At 38.0% G+C, this 21,345-nt stretch overlaps 1 protein-coding gene across 7 annotated transcripts in view; it reads left to right on the forward strand.

Annotated features, from left to right (window-relative positions):
- Window positions 1–21,345, forward strand: part of LOC150084231 (peripheral plasma membrane protein CASK-like) — a 1,403,586-nt gene that overhangs the window by 1,261,405 nt on the left and 120,836 nt on the right. For all 7 annotated transcript variants that reach the window (XM_090375948.1, XM_090375952.1, XM_090375953.1 and 4 more), the window contains one exon: window positions 8,418–8,496. In XM_090375948.1, coding sequence (XP_090232074.1) covers window positions 8,418–8,496 — 79 coding nt within the window. The remainder of the gene's footprint in view (window positions 1–8,417; window positions 8,497–21,345) is intronic.

Genomic DNA, 21,345 nt, shown 5'->3' on the forward strand with positions numbered 1-21,345 from the left:
GCAGCTCTGCTGAACGAGAAGTTTTTTAGCCATATTTAGCCGCTTTATTGACCAATTGTTACATCAAATTATTTTCTATAAGTAGCTTATAGACCTAGTCAGGATCCTTAGTTTATTCTGAATCGAGACAGCGAGATTTGGAAGTTAATTAATACTTAAGTGTCCGTAGATTTGCCGTTCGTAACTTGCCGCCATTGTTATACGATACAACGTTATATCCCGAACTAGGTAGCGTAAGCTTAGTATAGTATATAATATATTACTGTCAATTAATCAGTGAAATATATTAATCTTGTTAAACTTCATTGTCAATTAAATTGTACTTTTTAACTAAATACATATAACGACTTAGATTACAAACGTAACATAATTAATTAATACATAACTTGATACGGAAGTTATATAAAAGGAACTCTTAGATAATACTTGATACTAAAAATTATATAGCGGTATAACTGTGTTGGGATACAAATTTAGGGTTATAATTTTGTACTGAAATTGAAATTTTATTGATGTTAAATCGAAATCATGACTCAGATCAGAGCAGCAAAGCAAAAGGCTCAAGCTAATGGGAGTGCTGTGGCTCAGGGGCGAACTGAGGGTGACAGTGGCTTTCTGAATAACAGCCTTTTAAATTGCACTGCTTGCTTGATGTTTGTGGAGCAGTTGAGTACGGGACATGATATTGCCATGGGGGATGTCTTTGTGTGTGCGCGATATAAGGAGTGTAAGGAAATCAGGTGACAACTCAGCGTTGTTATGGGCCTATATGAGAGCTTGAAGGACAGGGTGGATGCCCTCGAAGGATCTAAATTGAGGGGCCCATCAAGCTCTCAGCTGCCCGCATCAACGGCAGAGCTTGCACTTGGTCATCACGCACCACAGCAGCAACCCACAAGGCATAATACACTGGTCCCACAGGAACTAGTAGTTGTTGGTGACTCTATTGTCAGGGAAATGGGGAACATGCTTTGAAAAAGGATAGGTGGAACAGGACCAGGGTATGTCTGCAGGGACAAAAATTGATGACATTGTAGAGCAGATATCATCTTTTAAGGGTACAAAAGGTGATAGTTGTACACGTTGGCACTAATGATATCAAGAGTAGGAAACCGCCAGAATTACTTAACAAGTACAGGTCACTGTTGAAAAAAAGCCGTAATTAGGGTTGAATTTGAAAGTGTCTACAATTCTGCCCATACACGATAGAAGGGAGTATATGATGAGAGCCTTGTCGATCAATCTGGCCCTGGAAAGATTGTGCAAGGCTCAAGGGGTAGGTGGGTCGGAAAACTGCTAGCTTGGGGGGGGGTGTACAAGGACTAACAGATTAACAGTAGCCACTGGCAGAGGTGAAAGTGATTCTTGCACTGCTTCTATTGGAATGAGCAGCAGCCTGGAAAACAAGATGCAGGATATTTCAGAGCCTGCTGGGAATCATTGCGGTACATGTAATTTTTGTACCGCATAAAATAGAAACAGGTGCATGTATATGTGCATGTACACCAATGCTAGGAGTTTGGTAAATAAATTTGATGAATTTGAGGTATTGCTCAAAACATCAAAGGCAGATATTGTTGGGATATCAGAGACGTGGTGTCACACAGATATCAGTGTCGTGGTGTCGCCCATATCTCATACAGATATAAGGAATGCATAACTGGAATTTGGGAAGTAAAATGTTTACAGGTGTGATAGACAGGATAGGAAGGGAGGAAGGATTATGCTATTAGTTAAGAAACACATAAAATCCAAGGAAGTGAAGCCAGTCGACATCGCTGGACAGTGCAGCGACGAGTCAGTTTGGTGTGACATAAGCATTGGGAGCTCAAAAGTGAGAGTAGGAGTGTGCTATAGGCCTAATGACTCTGATGAGTATAATAAGAAACTGTACAGGGAAATAGAGTGGGCCAGTAAATCAGAGAGTCTTATAATGGGGGATTTTAATTTTCCAGATATTGACTGGAATTGGTAGGTTGGAATTGAGAATCAATACTACTGAAACAGAATCACTACTGATTATCAGTAGTGATTCTTCAGGCATTAAGAATCTGCAGATAAAGGAACCACTAGGTGGCAGTGATCACAGTGTGCTGAAGTGGGATTTACTCAAAAGAGGTAACTACTATCAGGGGTAAAGGGAAGGGTTTTTGCTTTCGTAAAGGTGACTACGATGGTCTGAGACAGTATTTAAATTCTATACAGTGGGACCAACTGATGATGTTACCAACAGCAAATTCAAAATGGGAAGCATTCAAAGAACTTATCTTGGAAGCTACTAGGCTTTACATACCAACTAAGAAATATTGTTCAAAGTTTAGGCCTAAATGGATGTCAGATGAACTAATGAGACATATGACAGAGAAGAAAAATGCAGGGGATACATATAAATTGAATGGTGACATGGAAGCCTATGATAGATATAAGCTGGTCTGTAACCAAGTCACAAAGAAGATTAGGCAGGCAAAGGCAGATTATAAGAAATCCTTGGCAAAGGATGCAAAGAAAAACAGAAAAGAGTTCTTTACCTATGTAAACTCTAGAAGGAAAGGGATGAATCAGATTGGTCCATTGGATATTGATGGTTCAGTAGTTGAGGATCCTGCTGAGGTGGCTAACAAACTAATCGAGTATTTTGCATCTACATTCACACATGAGGAGTTATTAAGGAAGGGGAAATGGGGATGCCAGAGGTGAAGTAAACTCTGGCAGTGAGCTAGATGATTTTTTAATAACTGAGAGGAAAGTGGAGGAGAAATTGTTGAGAATAAACATAAAAAAGGCACCTGGGGTGGATGGGATATATCCAGTTATATTAAAGGAGGCAGCAAAGGAAGTAAGCATACTCTTAGCCATAATTATGAGAGCTTCTTTGGACTCAAAGGAGGTACCCATAGACTGGAGATGTGCAAATGTGACCCCAATTCACAAAGGAGGATCAAAGGCTGACACAAGTAATTATAGACCTGTGAGTTTAACTTCTGTTCCAGGAAAATTAATGCAGGTACTGGTTAAAGAAGCACTGCAGAATCATCTAGACAAGACTTCAGTTATAGCTCGGACACAGCATGGTTTTGTTAAGGGAAAGTCTTGCCTGACCAATTTGATTGGATACTCTGATGCAGTCACAAAAGAACTGGATGCAGGGAATAACTTTGATGTTATATATTTGGATCTTAGAAAGGCTTTTGATACTGTTGTACATGGAAGACTTCTGCACAAATTAGAGCAGTTTGGCATTGGAGGCAAATTGCTGCTATGGATAAAGGGATGGTTGAGGGGGAGAAGACAGAGAGTGGTAATCAATGGACACTGCTCATCGTGGACTAATGTTATTAGTGGAGGCCCTCGTGGTTCAGTATTGGGTCTATTATTATTTTCTGTATTTATAAATGATATTGATGATGGTATATCACGCTTAGTATCCAAGTTTGCAGACGATACAAAGATTGGCAGGGTTGTTAAGGACACTACTGACGCTATGCTGCTGCAACAGCATCTTGAAAGGTTGAGCAGATGGACTGAGAGGTGGCATATGAAGTTTAACATTGACAAATATAAAGTACTACATATGGGAAACAGCAACCCCAGAGCAACGTATCAACTCTGTAGTACTACACTGACAGTGGTAGAGAATGAAAAGGACCTGGGGATAATTGTGCAGGCAGATATGAAGTTCTCTGAGCAGTGCAGAAGGACTGGAAGAGTAGCTCATGGTGTCTTGTCAATGATATACAGGAATTTTTCTAGCAGGGATAAGTTTTGTTGTTTGTTTGTTTTGTTATTTGGTTTTTAGGAGCATTAGCAACTAAGGCCCTATTGCTCCGGGGATATGCGGTGCTCATTCCCTGACCTTTCCGCATCCTCCGTATTTGGTGGTGATGGGCTCGAACCCCAGTCTAATCAAGAAGCGCGTGCTATGCACTGCTGCTCCTTCCCACCTGGCTACGGAGGCGCCTCAGGGATAAGGAGGTGATTGTTCCCTTGTATAAGGCAATGGTCAGGCCCCACTTTGAGTGTTGTATACAGGTCTGGAGGCCTCACTTCAAGAAGGATGTAGAGCTGCTGGAACAAGTACAGAGAAGGGTAACAAGATTAGTGAATGGAACAAAGGGTTGTTCTTACGAAGAAAGGCTTAAGTTTTGCAAATTACAGTGTCTGGAGACTAGGATAAAGCCTTGAATGGTTTGAGCATGCTCAATGCCGATGGGATTCTTCCTCTTGCTCAGAATAATCACCTGAGAGGGCATAAATTCAGATTGAGGAAAGACAGATGTAGGATAGATGTGCGGAATGCCTTTAGTCAGCGGGTAGTTGGTTTGTGGAACAGACTTCCATCCCTTGTTGTGGAAGTTGATAGCCTAAATAAATTTAAGGCTCAGCTGGACAGGTAATTCGAACGAACGGAGGGGTGAAATGAAATTGGGTTTTTTTTTTTTTTTTTTTTTTTTTTAAGCTTGCTTTCTTGCATCATATGCCTCTATTAATGCTAATATGTTTGTAGCAGTAAAGGGATGAGAACCTCATTATATAAGGCAATTGAAAACTGCACTTGGAATATTGTGCCCAAGTATGCCGACAGCATCTAAAAAAAAAGAGAATATGGGGGGGGAATTATCTTCTTGAAAGGGTCCAAACATGTTGAGCCCCTCTTGGTGAGATCTACAGAAGGGCATCCATATGAGAAAAGACTTCGAACATATGGCCCTCAGAATTTCACAACTATGCACTTTAAAGGAAACCTGATCAAGGTCTATGAGGCTGAGAGAGAGAGAATTGTAAAATGAATGAATGCAAAACTTTCACTATTGTAAATGATTCCAGAATTAGTGCCATGAATTCAAACTATGGGAAAAGAGATTGACTGGATTGCAGGAAGTTTTCTTTTAGTTGAGGAATTATTAAATACTGGAATAAGTTCAAAGATGTTAAGGAATTATTAAATACTGGAATAAGTTCAAAGATGTTCAAAAGAAGGCAAAAATAGCTATAGGATTGAGGATAGATGGAGCGTTCATATCACCCTCATTTATCCTCAGTCGTATTGCTATTTTTGCCTTCTTTTGAACATCTTTTGTCCCCTTCCCCTCCCCTAGAATTTACCATTCCCTATACCATTTGCTTGTCCATACCTTTTCATGCACTTCACATACATTTGTATTATATTCCACATTACACTTTTATAAATTTGTATATATTTTAATTTATATTTTTTACACTGCATAGGGACTACCTTGTCTACTAGTACTACGTTAAGAGGCCGCATATTTACTCCCATTTTCTAATACTACAGAGAGGTTTTGGTAAACGCAGTGCCTGATTCATAGTCAGGAGTAGTCTTCTGATGAATTTCCTGGCTATGTATAATTTTTTCATCTACTATATTCAGATTTTGCATATTTGCCCTACCATAACTGAATATAGTGTTACTTATTTACTTGTATATTCCCTTTTTTTTTTTTTTCTTTTTTTTTTTTTTTTCCCTCAGTCCCAGTTCATTTTTGCACTAGGTTTTTCAAATTCTTTCACCTGTTTAACCACTACTTCACTTCCGCTTTCTGCTATCCCTTAAACTCCTCTTAGTTCTGGCACCTTGTGTACTTTTTTTTTTTTTTTTTTCATTTCCATTTTCACAGACACTATTTATTCTACAAACCACACATTATATATATCCTTTTGCTTCCTCTACTGCTGCACTTCACGTTTTGGAGCATTAGACATACTATAACTATTGTTATTTTCCTTTTTCTGCTTATTTTGCTTCTTAACTGTTATATATTACTACTATATATATATATATATATATATATATATATATATTTTTTTTTTTTTTTTTAATTACAGCTGGGCCTCTCTTTAATGAACTTCCATATAGCAAATTTTTTTGATTTCCCCTTGGTGATTACATTGAAAATAGTTTCCTTATAATGAAGAAAATTTCCATACAATGAACTGATTTCAAGAGACCTGGGTATGCATTGTTCACACCTCTGGCTTTTAGTCAACAGAGCTGATGCTGTAGAAAGCACAAATTAAGAGCTAAAAGGATTAAGAATTAATCACTTTAGCTTTTAAGAGCTAAAGGGTTTAATTCTTAAGATCATTCCACAATTTGGTGGTGTCTTTAAAACCTATACAACCTCCTTTACTGTACCGAGAAGTCACGCTGGTCAGCTGACTTCTCGTCAACTGACCAACTGACTTCTCGACTTCTCGGGAATATACCTTAATCAAAAGATTAAGGTATATTCCCAATGCCGACATTGGCTCTGGTCAACCTGTTTGCTGTTATAAGCACCCTATTAGAGAATTAGGAGAGACTGATTTTCCTTTATCATGGAAATTCATCTGTTGTTTCACAGAAATGAGTCATGCACACTTTTACTAAATATCACGTCTCTGTATGGCAGGTACAAGTGATCCCTAAATCAGTTTTATTTTAGCTGCTGTGCAAGTAACCTTATAATGTCTAAGAGAAAATCCTTGAGTGTAGTGGAAAAAGTGGAAGTGCTTAGTGATCAGGGTGTTAAAAAAAAAAAAAAAAAAAAAAAAGAGAAATCTCTTTAAAATATGGTATCACTGCCAGTAATGTGTAAACCATTTTGGAACACCATGTTTTGATTCTCAAACTGTTTGAAGAAACGGGACCCAGGTGAAAGTGTACAAAATTATGCCTGTATGAAGATGTAGATTAAGCTGTTTTTAAGTGGGTGAAGTTTATTCGAGACCAAAACATGCCAATAATAAAAGAAAAGGCTGAGGAGTATGCATCTTTTTTGGGGCATAAAGCATTCCAAGCCAGTTCTGGTTGGCTGGACAAATTTGAAAATCGGCATGCCTTACTCAAGAAAATTATTTCTGGTGAAAGTGGGGTTGTAATCGAAGAAGACTGTACCTATTGGAAAGAAACAGTTTTTAAAATAATTACTGCATAGAGGACTATGAGCCCAAAGACATATTCAGCGTTGATGAAACAGGTCTATTTTTTTAAATGTTTGCCGAACAATACACTGGCTTTTAACCGTTATGATCAATGAGTAGGTGGTAAAAATAGTAAGGAGAGAATTAGTCTTAGTTGGTTACAAATATGGCTGGTAATGAAAAATTGAAGCTTTTGGTAATAGGCAAAAATATACAACCCCAATATTTCAAAGGAGTAAAGTCGTTAGAGTTGGACTAAAACTACAACAAAAAATCTTGGATGACAAGTGAAAATTTTGAACAATGGATTTTAAATTTCGATAGAAAGATGACGAAAGAAAACAGAAAAATTGCATTGATTGTCGACACTCAGTAATTTCAAAACTTACAAGTGTGAAGCTTGTTTTCTTCCCTCCGAATACGTCTTCAAAACTGCAGCCAGTAGCCAAAACATTATCAAGAATTTGAAAATGCACTACCAAAGGCTCATACTGAAAACAGTTATACCAAGAATAGAAACCAACCAACCTATAGATTCTGTTATACATTTGGGGATGTGTATATTAGAGTTGGCAAAAAGTGTGGAGTCAAGATGTGAAGGAAACAACGATTAAAAATTCTTTTTCAAAAGCAGGTTTTGCTAAAACACCAAATAACAGCAATGAGAGGGATGAACTACTACGAGACATTGAACAATCTTGGGAAGAACTCCAAGTGAGAGGTTTGATCAGTGGAGGAATTGTTCTTGATGAATTTTTAGGAGTAGATAATGATGTCATAGTAGCTGAATATCCACACATCTCCAACATTTTGGAGAGTATTCAAAGAACTAGTGACAATATTGATGATGAGTTGGATGAAAATGAAGGCAATATTAAACCTTCCAAACATGAAATGTTGGCAGCATTTGAAACTGTGTGTCGATCCCTTCAGCATGAAGAAAATGTGCCAGAAAATATATTTAAGTGTTTAAACAAATGTGAACATTTTTAAAGAATGAAGTACAATAAAATCCAGTGTGCAATAAAAAATAACCAAATATTTTTAGACATTCTTAAAAGTGTACTAATATATTGTGCGTATCATGTAAGTAGTCATTTCTTAGTATTAATTGTTTTAAAATGTTAGAAAATTATTCATTCCCACTTATTTCTGATTTATTGTCCATCCTCCACTATATTTCTAAATGTTGAGTTACAGTATTTTTCATTTAAAAAGGTCACATTTCTCTACAACAAAATTTCTGTTTAACGAATTTTTTAAAGAGAACGATGATCGATTTTGTATATAGAGATCTGACTGTATTTATTTTTATATTTTTTTTCTTTAGCTATTTATTTATTATTTATTATTATTTATATTTTTTTCCCAGTGCAGCAAAAACCTATCGATTCCTTGCACTTTATAGCTAATACAAAATATTAATTAAATTATTATCTGTTAAATAATTTTCAGTCACATGCATTTCAACTAAATCAGTAATTTTTCTATTTCAGGGTATTACATTGAAGGTTGATGAAGAAGGAAGGTGTATTGTAGCAAGAATTATGCACGGGGGCATGATTCACAGACAAGGTGTGTGTATAAAAATTTATTTATTTTTTGTAAAGTTTACTTATACTGGGTGACTTCTGGATATTACAGTTGATCATACACTTGCTATTATGTACAAAGTACAGCAATAAAGTTCCCGGACAGGTGTTGTTTCAGTTGTGTTCAATGAGTTTGAAAATAAATGGTGGTATGTTGTGGTTCAAACTTCCTCCAACAGATTATGGTACAGAGATTATCCAGCAGGCTGACAGGTTGCGATTAACAACCAGTTTCATTAGTGGTATTAATGCTCAGTGTCAAGATTTTGCAATGAAGCAACAAATGAATATCAGATTTTGCTTTAAACTGGGAAAATCTGCAACAGAAATATGTGAAATGTTAAAAACTGTTTATGGGGGAGAAATGAGTTGTACCATTGTGCTTGAATGGTATTGTTTGTTTGTTTTTTTTTTGGTTTTTAGGAGCATTAGCAACTAAAGCCATATTGCTCCGGGATATTCGGTGGTCATTCCCTGACCTTTCCACATCCTCCGTATTTGGTGGTGACGGGCTCAAACTGAATGGTGGTATAAGCATTTCAAAGACAGATGTGAGGATGTTTGTGATGACCCAAGAAGTGCCCATCCATCAGCCTCTCAAAATGAAGAGATTGTTGCAAAAGTTTGGGAAATTGTGGTAAGAGATCGTCACTTCACCCTCGGAATGATGGCTGATGAGTTGGATACGAATAAGGAGATATTCATGAAGTTACACATGAAGATTTAGGGAAACGGAAGGTCTGTGCAAAACTTGTGCTGCTGCACAGCCTCACGGATGAACTATGTTGTCACTGGAGATGAGTGTTGGGTGTTTCAGTACAACCTAGAAACGAAGCATTACAGCATTCAGTGGACTTCAAAATCAACACCAAGGTCCTAAAAGTTTCATTTACAGAAGTCCAGAATTAAGATGATGCTTATCATGTTTTTTAACAAACAGTGTATGATTCATAAGGAATTTATACCTTAGGAGGAGGTAGTTGATGCTGTGTTCTACTTACAGGTGCTTCAAAGACTATTTGAAGCACATTTCTTGGGTGAGGCTATTATTTCGAGAGAAAGGCAGCTGGTTCTTGTTGTACGATAATGCCACTACTGCCCATTCTGCACTTGTGAAAACATTTCTGATGAAACATGGCATTGTACAGATCAACCATCCACCCTTCTCTCTTGATTTAACAACAGCAGACCTTTTCCTCTTTCCCAAATGGGGAAAATTACCCTCAAATGAAAGAGATTTTAGGATGTTGAGGATGTAGAGAAAAGTAACTACCATCACCTCTTTGGATACCTTCGCCAACTCTTTTGAAAACCTTTAGAGCAGTGTAATAAGTGCATTCAGGTGGTAATTACTTTGAATAAAATTAAAACCAATTTTGAGATCCTTTATTTTGTTTCTTTTTATTGCACCACGCCGAGAACTTTATTGCCTTAATTAACTTCTAAATTTTTTTTACTTGTTATCCTTAAATCTTAATTTTGATTATTATACTATTTCAATGGTACATTACTGATTATTGGTAAAGTTCTTTTATCTTCAATGCATAAATAATATTGATTAGTTTTGTATTTACATCCAATACTGCTGCATTATTGTTAAATTAAGAATGTAATTTTACAAAGATGATACAACTGTTCAAAATTTTAAATTTAAATATATATAGTTGCTACTATAAAAGTTTATAGAGGTTACCGATGTACCTACACAGAAATGTTTGATTACAGATGCCATTTTCAACGTAAGACTGTAATTGACAAGCATGTTTTCACTGTCTTTGTTTAACTAAAACGCTGACACAACAGCAGTACGAATAGTAAGTCGTATCTTAAAAAATCTAGCTAAATTAAAAAATGAGCTAACGAACATGATTAAGACTATTCAAACTGTTTGTAAAACACAATTTGATATGTTAATTAATCAAAAAGACAGTAAAAATTTCCAAGAAACTTATCTGTTTCCACAAGCTCAGAATTCTGCATTCTGGCACTTATAATTTCATACCCAAAAGATATACGGATTACACACTATAACAATAAAAAAAATAATAATAAACAGAAAAAGTCAGTTCCTTTACATATCAGTTTTTTCTGTAACATTAAAATGGCTGAGAAATAGCATTAAGCATTAGTAGAGGCATTTGATGCAAGAAAGCAAGCTTATGCAAAAAAAAAAATAAATAAATAAAAAATAACCACTTCCACTTCACCCCTCTGTTCGTTCGAAATACCTGTCCAGCTGAGCCTTTAACTTATTTAGGCCATCAACTTCCACGACAAGGGATGGAAGTCTGTTCCACCAACCAACCACCCGCTGGCTAAAGGCAAATTTCCTCACGTCTATCCTACATCCATCTTTCCTCAGTTTGAATTTATGCCCTCTCAGGTGATTATTCTGAGCAAGAGGAAGAATCCCATCAGCATTGAGCATTCTCAAACCATTCAAGGCTTTATACACCTCTATCAGATCACCTCGCTGGTGCCAAGTCTCCAGACACTGTAATTTGCAAAACTTAAGCCTTTCTTCATAAGAGCACCCCTTTGTTCCATTCACTAATTTTGTTGCCCTTCTCTGTACTCGTTCCAGCATCTCTACATCCTTCTTGAAATGAGGCCTCCAGACCTGTATACAGTACTCTCGGTGTGGCCTGACCATTGCCTTATACAAGGGAATAATCACTTATCCCTGCTAGAAAAATTCCTATATATCATCGACAATACACCATGAGCTGCTCTTGCAGCCTGTCTGGACTGCTCGGAAAACTTCATATCTGCCTGCACAACCACCCCCAGGTCCATTTCATTCTCTACCACTGTCAGTGTAGTACCACAGAGTTGATACGTTGCTCTGGGGTTGCTGTTTCCCATATGTAGTACTTTACATTTGTCAATGTTAAACTTCATTTGCCACCTCTCAGCTCATCTGCTCAACCTTTCCAGATCCTGTTGCAGTAGCATAGTGTCAGTAGTGTCCTTGACAACCCTTCCAACCTTCGTATCGTCTGCAAACTTGGACATTAAGCTTGATATACCATCATCAATATCATTAATAAATACAGAAAACAATAATGGACCCAATACTGAACCCTGAGGGACTCCACTAATAACATTAGTCCACGATGAGCAGTGTCCATTGATTACCACTCTGTCTTCTCCCCCTCAACCACCCCTTTATCCATAGCAGCAATTTGCCTCCAATGCCACACTGCTCCAATTTGTGCAGCAGTCTTCCATGTGCAACAGTGTCAAAAGCCTTTCTAAGATCCAAGTATATAATATCAAAGTTATTCCCTGCATCCAGTTCTTTTGTGACTGCATCATAGTATCCAATCAAATTGGTCAGGCAAGACTTCCCCTTAACAAAACCATGCTGCATCTGAGCTATAACTGAAGTCTTGTCTAGATGATCCTGCAGTGCTTCTTTAACCAGTGCCTCCATTAATTTTCCGGGAACAGAAGTTAAACTAACAGGTCTATAATTACTTGTGTCGCCCTTTGATCCTCCTTTGTGAATTGGGGTCACATTTGCACATCTCCAGTCCATGGGTACTTCTCCTGAGTCCAAGGAAGCTCTTATAATTATGGCTAAGGGTTTGCTTTCTTCCTTTGCTGCCTCCTTTAATATAACTGGATAGATCCCATCCACCCCAGGTGCCTTTCTTGTATTTATCTTCAAGAAAGGCACCTGGGGTGGATGGGATCTATCCAAATAGCAGTTGGAAGTTTAATATTGACAAGTGCAAGGTGCTGTATATGGGTAGCAGTAATTCCAATTAACATACTAACTGTGTGATGGTATGTTAGTATAAAATGTAAAGGACTGGGGTAGGGGTTAATTGTGCAGTCAGATATGAAGTTCTTTGAGCCGTGCAGGCAGGCAGGCTGCCAGGACAGCTTTTTGGGTTTTGTCAATGATGTACAGGAATTTTGCTAGCAGAGATAAGGAGGTGATTATTCCATTGTATAAGGCAATGATCAGGCCACATCTTGAATGCTGGATACAGGTCTGGAGGCCTTATTTAAAAAAGGATGTAGAGCTGCTGGAACGAGTACAGAGAAGGGCAGCGAGACTGGTGAGGGGAACAAAGGGTGCTCTTACCAAGAAAGCTGTCAGTTTTGCAAATTGCAGCATCTGAAGACTAGGCACCTGTGAGGTGATCTGATTAAAGTGTTTAAGACTTTGAATGGCTTGAAAAAACTCAGTGCTGGTGGGATTTTTTCCTCTTGCTCATACTGTGTACATGAGGGGACAAATTTAAATTGAAGAAAGATGGTTGAAGAATATGTGTGGAAGTTGCCTTCAGCCAAAGAGGTCGATTGCTGGAGCGAGCTTCCATTTGTTTGCCATGGAAATGGATAGTTTGAATAAATTCAAGGCAGAACTAGACTAACTATTGTAGAGGGTGCATAGGTGAAATGGGATTTTTTTTTTTTTGGCTGATTCTGTATAAGCTTGTTTCCTTGCATTATTTACGAATAGTAATACTAATTATAGCAGCTAACAAGCTAAATTATTTTACGGTCATTCAGAGTTAAAAACCTCTTTTTGCCAATTTACATCAAAACTTATTATTGTCTCAAGCATCTGTTTACTGATTCATATTTACTACTTTTATTTGCATATGATGGGTATTGGCATCCCAAGATGACATGCATATTGATATAAAAAGCAGGTAATTTAATATACACTGGTGTTCAAAGAAAGTGCATCAACTAGGAATTTTACATTTCTAACCCTTTTTTGTGATGGTATGTTACATCAATGACTAGCATCGCAAATAGAAATATAAACAAAAGATATTTATTAATAGTTAAGGCAAAGCTAAATGATATTTGACAGGTGCTCTCAAAATATTCCAAAATGAGCATTTGCAACCTTTATACAACAGTTTTAGTAAACACTACAATTATTGCCTAAAATGTTATCAGAAGCCATCAGTTTACTTCAGTTTATCATTTTAAATGGAAAATAAAGTGAAAAGTTCACCAGGTGCAAACTAACATTTGATTGAACCGCCTCTGGTCCTGATGACAGCAGCACACCATCGAGGAATTGACAAGGTCAATTTCTGAAGATAATTAACTGATAGTTCATGGTTCCAAACATGAATTATGGCTTTCTGAAGTTCACAAAGGGTATTTGGTTTCTTTCTGGCAACGCAGATTCCACACAATGCCAACAGTTCTCTATAGAATTCAGGTCCCGGTTGTTTCCTGGCCAGCTAAGAGTTGTAATGAACTGTTCTTCCAACCATTTTTTCACCTATAACAAATGGAAGCACATTACTGTTGTATCTCTAATGCAGAAATTCACTAAAGTAACTACAGAAGTGCCTACTTGCTCCTTTTGCCCGATGACAAGGAGCAGAGTCATCCTGAAAGGTGCAGTTACTTGGCAGGTTGAAATGGTCTCTAATGGTTGGTAGCAATTTGCCTTCCAGTATAGCTAGGTATCCATTGGTATTTACGGAACCTTTTATAAACTGCAGGTGACCTACTCCATGATACGAAATGTACCCCATATCATTTGGCTTGTAGGAAATTTCACTGTAAACACCATGTCTGGATGGTATTCTTCATCACTTCTACGGTCAGGTGGGCAGGAGCAGCAGTGCGTAACACACACTTCTTGATTAGACCGGGGTTTGAGCCCGTGACCACCAAATACGGAGGATGCGGAAAGGTTAGGGAATGACCACTGCATATCCCCAGAGCAATATGGCCTTAGTTGCTAATGCTCCTAAAAACCAAATAATAACAACAACAACGTCTATGGTGAATTGTTTGTCTCCCATCAGAGCCATGCAGGTTGAATTTCTTCTCATCCAAAAAAATAACTGACTTCCACTGCTCAGGGGTCCATTTGACATGCTCCTTACACCAAATTAATCAGACCTTTTTCATTTTTTGTGTGAGGAGGGGCTTCTTCTTAGGACAATGGGCTACCAGTCCATATTTGAAAAGGTGTATTGTGACTGTTACTGCACTTGCTATCACTCCTGTATGTTCTTCCCATTCTCTTTTCAGCTTTATGGTTTTTAAGGCACAAAATGCTTTGAAACATAGTCATGTTTTGTTATAGAGACTCTTTTGCATCCGGTTCCTTTTTTCCTATCAGCAGAACCAGTATTCTTGAGTTTGGAAATAAATCTACTCACTTTCGACTGATTTCAAGACACTCTATAAGCAATATGACCGGAAGAACATCTTTCCTCACGTAAAGCAACAATAGTACTCTTTCTTCGTGATGTCAACTGCACATAACTCGCCATCCCGAGACAAGCAAGGAGAGTGCAGAGTGCACTTATATAGCTGAAAGTAACAGCTGATGCAATATTACATCATCACCTATGTGTGTCAATCTTATCTGATGCAATCTGTAAGAAATATTGCCATATACTTATGTTATTTGGATGGCAATTACAATTTTAAGGGCCCCGGGTGCCAAGCGTTATAGTGATCAAGCAATTTCCTGAGTGATTATTAGAGCGTCTTCTCAAAGATATAGTTCTGTTTCAGTTATAAAAGTTTTCTTACTTTCCTATTATTAGGCAACTTAGTCTTACAAATCGTAAGCTAGTTTAAGAAAGGAAAAACCACCTTTCTTCTTTTTTCCTTAAATTAACGTACTAACTTTTATACCGCTTGGTCACTCTAGCGGCACTGCTCCTGCCTCCCCGTGGCGGGGCCGGTAACCTGGGAGAAGAAATCCACTCTCCCAGGGCTGAAAGGAGCAAAGATGGATAAAAATATGTATCCACCTTTAGAGCCATTGAGCTCAAGACGAGAGAACATAAATGATAACGATAATGACTTCTCTCAACCCAAGAGGTTGAGAACAACCCCTCATGAGGAGATACCATCATTCCTCATTCTACACTCTCTCTCAGAGCAGCCTCTGAGTAAGTTATCGCCGTTCCTTATACAAAAATGTATTGAGTCTGCTGCAGGCTCACCGAAAACGGTAAGGCGACTTCAGTCCGGGGATATTCTTGTAGAGACTAGTAACTCTCAACATTCTGCAAAATTATTAAAGCTGACTACCTTTGGTGGACAATCAATAAAGGTCACTCCCCATGCCACCCTAAACTCCTCGAAGGGGGTAATTGCAGAATGGGACCTGTTAAATGTATCAGAAGAGGAAATAGTCCAAGAACTTCGAGAACAAAAAGTAATCCAAGCAAGGAGAATTCTGACTCGGAAAGATGGTATCCTTGTCCCCACAAGGAGTATAATCCTCACTTTTAGTTCTCCTATCCTACCAACATCTGTTAAAGCCGGCTATCTTCATTGCCGTGTGCGTCCTTATATCCCGAATCCAATCAGGTGCTATAAGTGCCAAAAATACGGACACTCCCAAACTGCATGTAGAGGTGAGGCAATATGTCCAAACTGTGGATCAAAGGATCATAATCAATCCGAATGCTCTGCTACTTCTCAATGCCCAAACTGTAAAGGTAATCATCCGGCTTTTTCGAAAATATGCGAATTATGGAAACAAGGGAAAAAAATCCAAAAATATAAAGTCGAGAATAAAGTCACATACTCAGAGGCAAGAAGAGAAATACTCAAAACAGAACCAAAGCGTACATATGCCACTGCTGCTAAAAAATTTCAGTCAGTAGGTATTCAAACAGATGTTACAGTTCCTCCAAATCTATCCATCTCTGATTGGGCACGTTCTTTGCTCTCTGCTTCCAAACAGTGTCCTCCTCAACAAAAAATTGAACAAGCCAGTAACACCCCAATTACCATTCCAACCGACGTGCCTCAAACAGCAAAACCAAAAGTGGCAGAAACTAAAGTTCTGAACCCACCAGTAGCTACGGGCATGGATGTTGACCAACGCAATGAATCAGATGATGGTATATTAGAACTGCATGCGACTGATGAGATGGATGTCACACGTCCCTACTTTCCAAAAAAAGAGAAAGGGAAATTGGATCGATCTAAGCAAGTTTCAACTAAAAAGCAGTCAGAAACAAAAATAAACAACAAAACCACTTAATGGAAAGATTCCTCCAATGGAATTGTAGAGGCTTTCGCAATACAAAAGACGATTTATATGATCTCATCGACCGGTATGATCTAGCAGGCATAGCCCTACAGGAAACCTACTTAAATGCACGAGTGTGTCCCACCATTAAAAATTACACCATCTTCAGACGAGATAGGAGAATAGACTCGCCAGCCTGTGGAGGAGTGGCAATTCTTGTTAGAAACAACGTTCCATCGAAACATATTGCTCTTCAGACCCCTTTTGAAGCAGTGGCAGTGCGTATTGAAATTGGCATCACTCTTACAATAGCGTCAATATATATCTCTCCTAATTTCTTATTCACTTCAGACGACCTAGAAAATCTAATAGACCAGCTACCATCTCCGTTCTGCTTGCTCGGAGACTTCAATGCACATCATTCGCTGTGGGGATCTCCAACAATTGACAAGAGAGGTAAGCTAATAGAATCCTTTCTTGATGCTTATCAACTCACCATTTTAAATACTGGCGAGCCAACCTACATTCATTTTTCGACTGGATCCATGAGTTCAATAGACCTCTCAATCTGTTCTCCCTCCTTATATACTATTATGGAGTGGTCTGTTCTTAACAATCCAATGAACAGTGATCACCTGCCAATCCTCTGCAAACTCCAAACACGAGCAAACTCCCCTTCCCCACGTCGCTCCATTTGGATATTCCGTAGGGCACACTGGAGTGAATATGCCTCTCATGTTCAATTAGATGATAAAATTATACAATCTCAGACCATAGAAAATGTCACGGAACACATTACTACTCAAATATTACTAGCTGCCACCATTGCAATACCAAAATCTTTACCAGGGAAACGGAAACACAGTAACTACTGGTGGAACCAAGATTGTACGCATGCGAAACGGGAAAAAAACAGATCTTGGAATTTATTTCGTAAATTCCCCACAACTAGTAACCTAATTAACTTCAAAAGACTAAGAGCCAAGTTCCGCAAAATAAGAAGAAATGCAAAGAAAGAAGCCTGGATCAGCTTCTCCTCAAGTATAAATAAGGACACAGATAGTAGAATCATTTGGAGGAAAATTCAAACGCTCAATGGCAAATATGTCCAGTCCCCAGCTACAATACTAAATTGGGAAGGGAAGGAATTGTCATCACCAGCAGAAATAGCAAATGCCTTAGCTGAATCATTTGCCAGCATATCAGCAATATCCACCTTTAACCCAACCTTTCAAAGAATTAAAGAATCTGCAGAAAAGCGTAAGATTAATTTTTCCACGGCAGTTTCACATCCATACAACCATCCATTCACATTAGCAGAATTAGTAGGGGCACTAAATAAAACACCAAATAGTGCTGCTGGTCCAGATGGGGTCTATTATATAATGTTAAAGCAACTTGACAACAGAGCAAAAACAACATTGTTAAAATATTACAACCGTATTTTCTTAGAAAATACCTACCCACTCTCCTGGCGTCACTCAATTGTTCTAGCCTTCCCGAAGCCAGGAAAGGATCGTACCTTTCCGCATAACTACAGGCCAATATCACTGACTAGTTGTCTAGGAAAAGTCCTTGAAAAAATGGTTCACAGGCGGCTAACGTGGTTCCTGGAAGCAAATAACTTACTAAACAGCAGCCAGTATGGATTTCGAAAGAACCGGTCCACGCTAGATGTGATGATAAAAGCTGAGGCAAACATCCGAAATGCCTTTATAAGGAGAGAACATCTAGTCATGATTAATCTCGATATCGAGAAAGCCTTCGATACCACCTGGCGATATGGTGTACTAAAAGATCTCCATTCTTTCGGCTTGAGAGGTCAGTTACCTCAATTCATACAAAATTTTCTATGCAACAGAACGTTTCAGGTAAGGTATATGAACAATTTATCCAAATCATTTGAACAAGAGGAGGGTGTACCGCAGGGTTCTATTCTAAGTCCAACATTATTTGCAGTAAGAATTACAAACATGACACGGGAAGTACCAAATACAGTAGAATCCTATATGTTTGCCGATGACCTCATTATCTCCTGTCAATCCCAAACTATGAACATCATTGAAAGACAACTTCAAATTTCCATAGCTAAAATAGAATCATGGGCACTGCGGAATGGTTATTCTTTAGCCGAAAAAAAATCCACTGCAATTCACTTTTGTAAAAAACGAAAACTCCACCCGGATCCAGAAATATTTTTAAAAAACAGCCTGATACCTGTCACTAACAATTTTCGTCTGTTGGGGCTACATTTAGATAATAAACTTAATTTTGCTTCCCATATATCTTACCTTCGAACCACGTGTCTTAAAAAACTGAACATCCTAAGAGCCGTTTCCGCCATGTCCTGGGGTGCTGACAGAAGCTCTCTTCTCCATCTCTATAGAGCTTTAATAAGATCACGCTTAGATTATGGATCACCTGTCTATGACTCCGCTAGGAACAGTTCCCTATTACGACTGAACACCATACAGCATAGTGCCCTTAGGATAGCTGTGGGAGCCTTTAGAACATCTCCGATCCATAGCCTGTATATTGAGGCAAATGAACCTCCACTGCACCTAAGGAGAAAATCCTTATTATGTAACTATGCACTAAAGATTAAGAGTATTCCATCACATCCTAGCTGGCAGCACTTGTTCGACCCTAAATACACCATGCTATATCAAAATAAACCTAATGAGAATCGCCCAGCAGGGCTTCGACTGCAAGAGCTCATGATCAGTTGGAACATTAATTTTCAGAATGTCTTCCAAGACCGTGGTACTCCCGAACCTCCCTGGACTGAATTCGTACCTCTCTGTGACAATTTCTTTTTAAGATGGGGGAAGACATCCCTGGCTAATACAAATTTTGAACAGCTCCATAAATCGCATTCCTTGGAAAACTCAGCAAAAGTACATATCTATACTGATGGCTCCAAAACGGATACAGCTGTAGGTGCTGCAGCAGTCTCCTCCAACTTCTCAGTAGCTGTTTCCCTTCCCACTGAATGCAGTATTTATACTGCAGAATTATTCGCAATAAAACTGGCTCTAGATAATATAAACAAGTACCATATCAAGGAATCCTTGATATATTCAGACTCCTTAAGCGCTATCACTGCCATTCAATCTACTTTTTGTCCCTCTCACCCCATTCTTAAAGAGATCCGATCTAAGTTATTTCACAATGAAACAGTCAATCAGAAGGTTACCTTCTGCTGGATCCCTGGTCATGTTGGCATCTCAGGCAATGAACATGCGGATGCTGCTGCAAAGCATCCCGACGCTGGATCTTCCAGACAAATAAAAGTTCCCTACACCGATCACAAATCTGTCATTAAAACAACATGCAGGAAACAATGGTCTCTCCTTTGGAAAACTCAAACCAATAATAAATTACTGCAGATAAAAAAAGAGCCACAACTGTGGACATCTAGTTCCAGGAGAAGCAGGCGACAAGAAGTGATTCTAGCAAGGCTCCGCATCGGCCATTCGCACCCAACTCACCTGTTTTTGCTTATGGGAGAGAATCCTCCTCAGTGTTTCTTCTGTCAGTCGCAGCTCACAATAAAACACATCCTCATAGAATGTCCCCAACTTTCAACAGTCAGAAAATCAAGCTTTAGCTCCCTGTCCAACTTAAAGGAACCATTAACGTTATTTGATATTCTTGGCAATGAAGCAAATTTCGAGGAACTGTTTACTTATTTGAAGCACATAAATCTGTATGATAGACTGTGATCAAAGTGACAAACAAATCCTGAATAGGCACAATATGGCCCAAGAGGCCCTTGTGCCAAAAAACCCCAATACAACAACAACAACAACAACAACAATTTTAAGAGGTGATGCACTTTCTTTGAACACCAGTGTATAATTACTATTGTAATTATTTTTATGTTAACTTTAGAACATAGGAGCTTCCATAAAACAATTAGCTATTTTGTATTGCCTATCATTATTATGTATTCCCTACATTTTATTATATTGTACAGTTGTCATAAATTATTATATTGCTATTATAAAATATAAATTATTATATTGCATTGAAGAAGTCCGTTTTTGACTGTGCCAAACCAAAAATTGCTAATGTTGGCCATAAAACACAAAACTAAAGAAAGTAACTGTTTAAAATGTAATGGCAAGAAGAGTACTAGTCTTTTTGGTAAGCCATTGTCAATTGCTGTGTTAGATAAAGATAATACACATGTAGGAGATAAGGATTTAAATATTAGGAACAATCTCAGCACATAAAGAGCTCATCTCTAATTGGTTGGTTGAAAACTTAATTTTGTCAAGCACCTGATACAAGGAAAATCTACCTTGGGTCTGGCATTTAATGTGTATGGATATTCTAGTTTATATTCCATTATGATGAGTGCTTCCATACTGCAAAGTTTATAATCATTATTTAATATGTTCTGTTTATATTCCAGCATGGCTACCAGGTCAGAGGAATTTATGGTAAATTATGAATACAATTATTCATTGTATTTAGCATTTGTTGGCTTGAACCCCCATCTACTCAAAGAGTGTGGGCTACTACACTCTCGCTTTGACCAATAAGTTTAAGATTTATGTGCGTGACCACATGTATGTGTCACTGGTTTTGTTATTACGGTTCCAGTACAAATACTGTATTTGTGAAAATTTAAGTCTGTGTGTTTGTTTTCAAATAAGAATATTAAAACTATTTAAATAATTTAAAATTTCATCACTTGGAAATTTAAATGCAAACAGAATGAAGAAGTGAGTTATCGTCAAAGAAGTTCCTAAGTAATTATAATTGTAAATTTCATAACTAGGAACCCTTGAGCTTTAACCTTTTTATAGGAAAAGAATAAAATAAAGAATA

This window comes from Mastigoproctus giganteus, chromosome 6 (assembly GCF_048544385.1).
Source record: "Mastigoproctus giganteus isolate SK-2022 chromosome 6, ASM4854438v1, whole genome shotgun sequence".
NCBI classification, from domain to species: Eukaryota; Metazoa; Arthropoda; class Arachnida; order Uropygi; family Thelyphonidae; genus Mastigoproctus; species Mastigoproctus giganteus.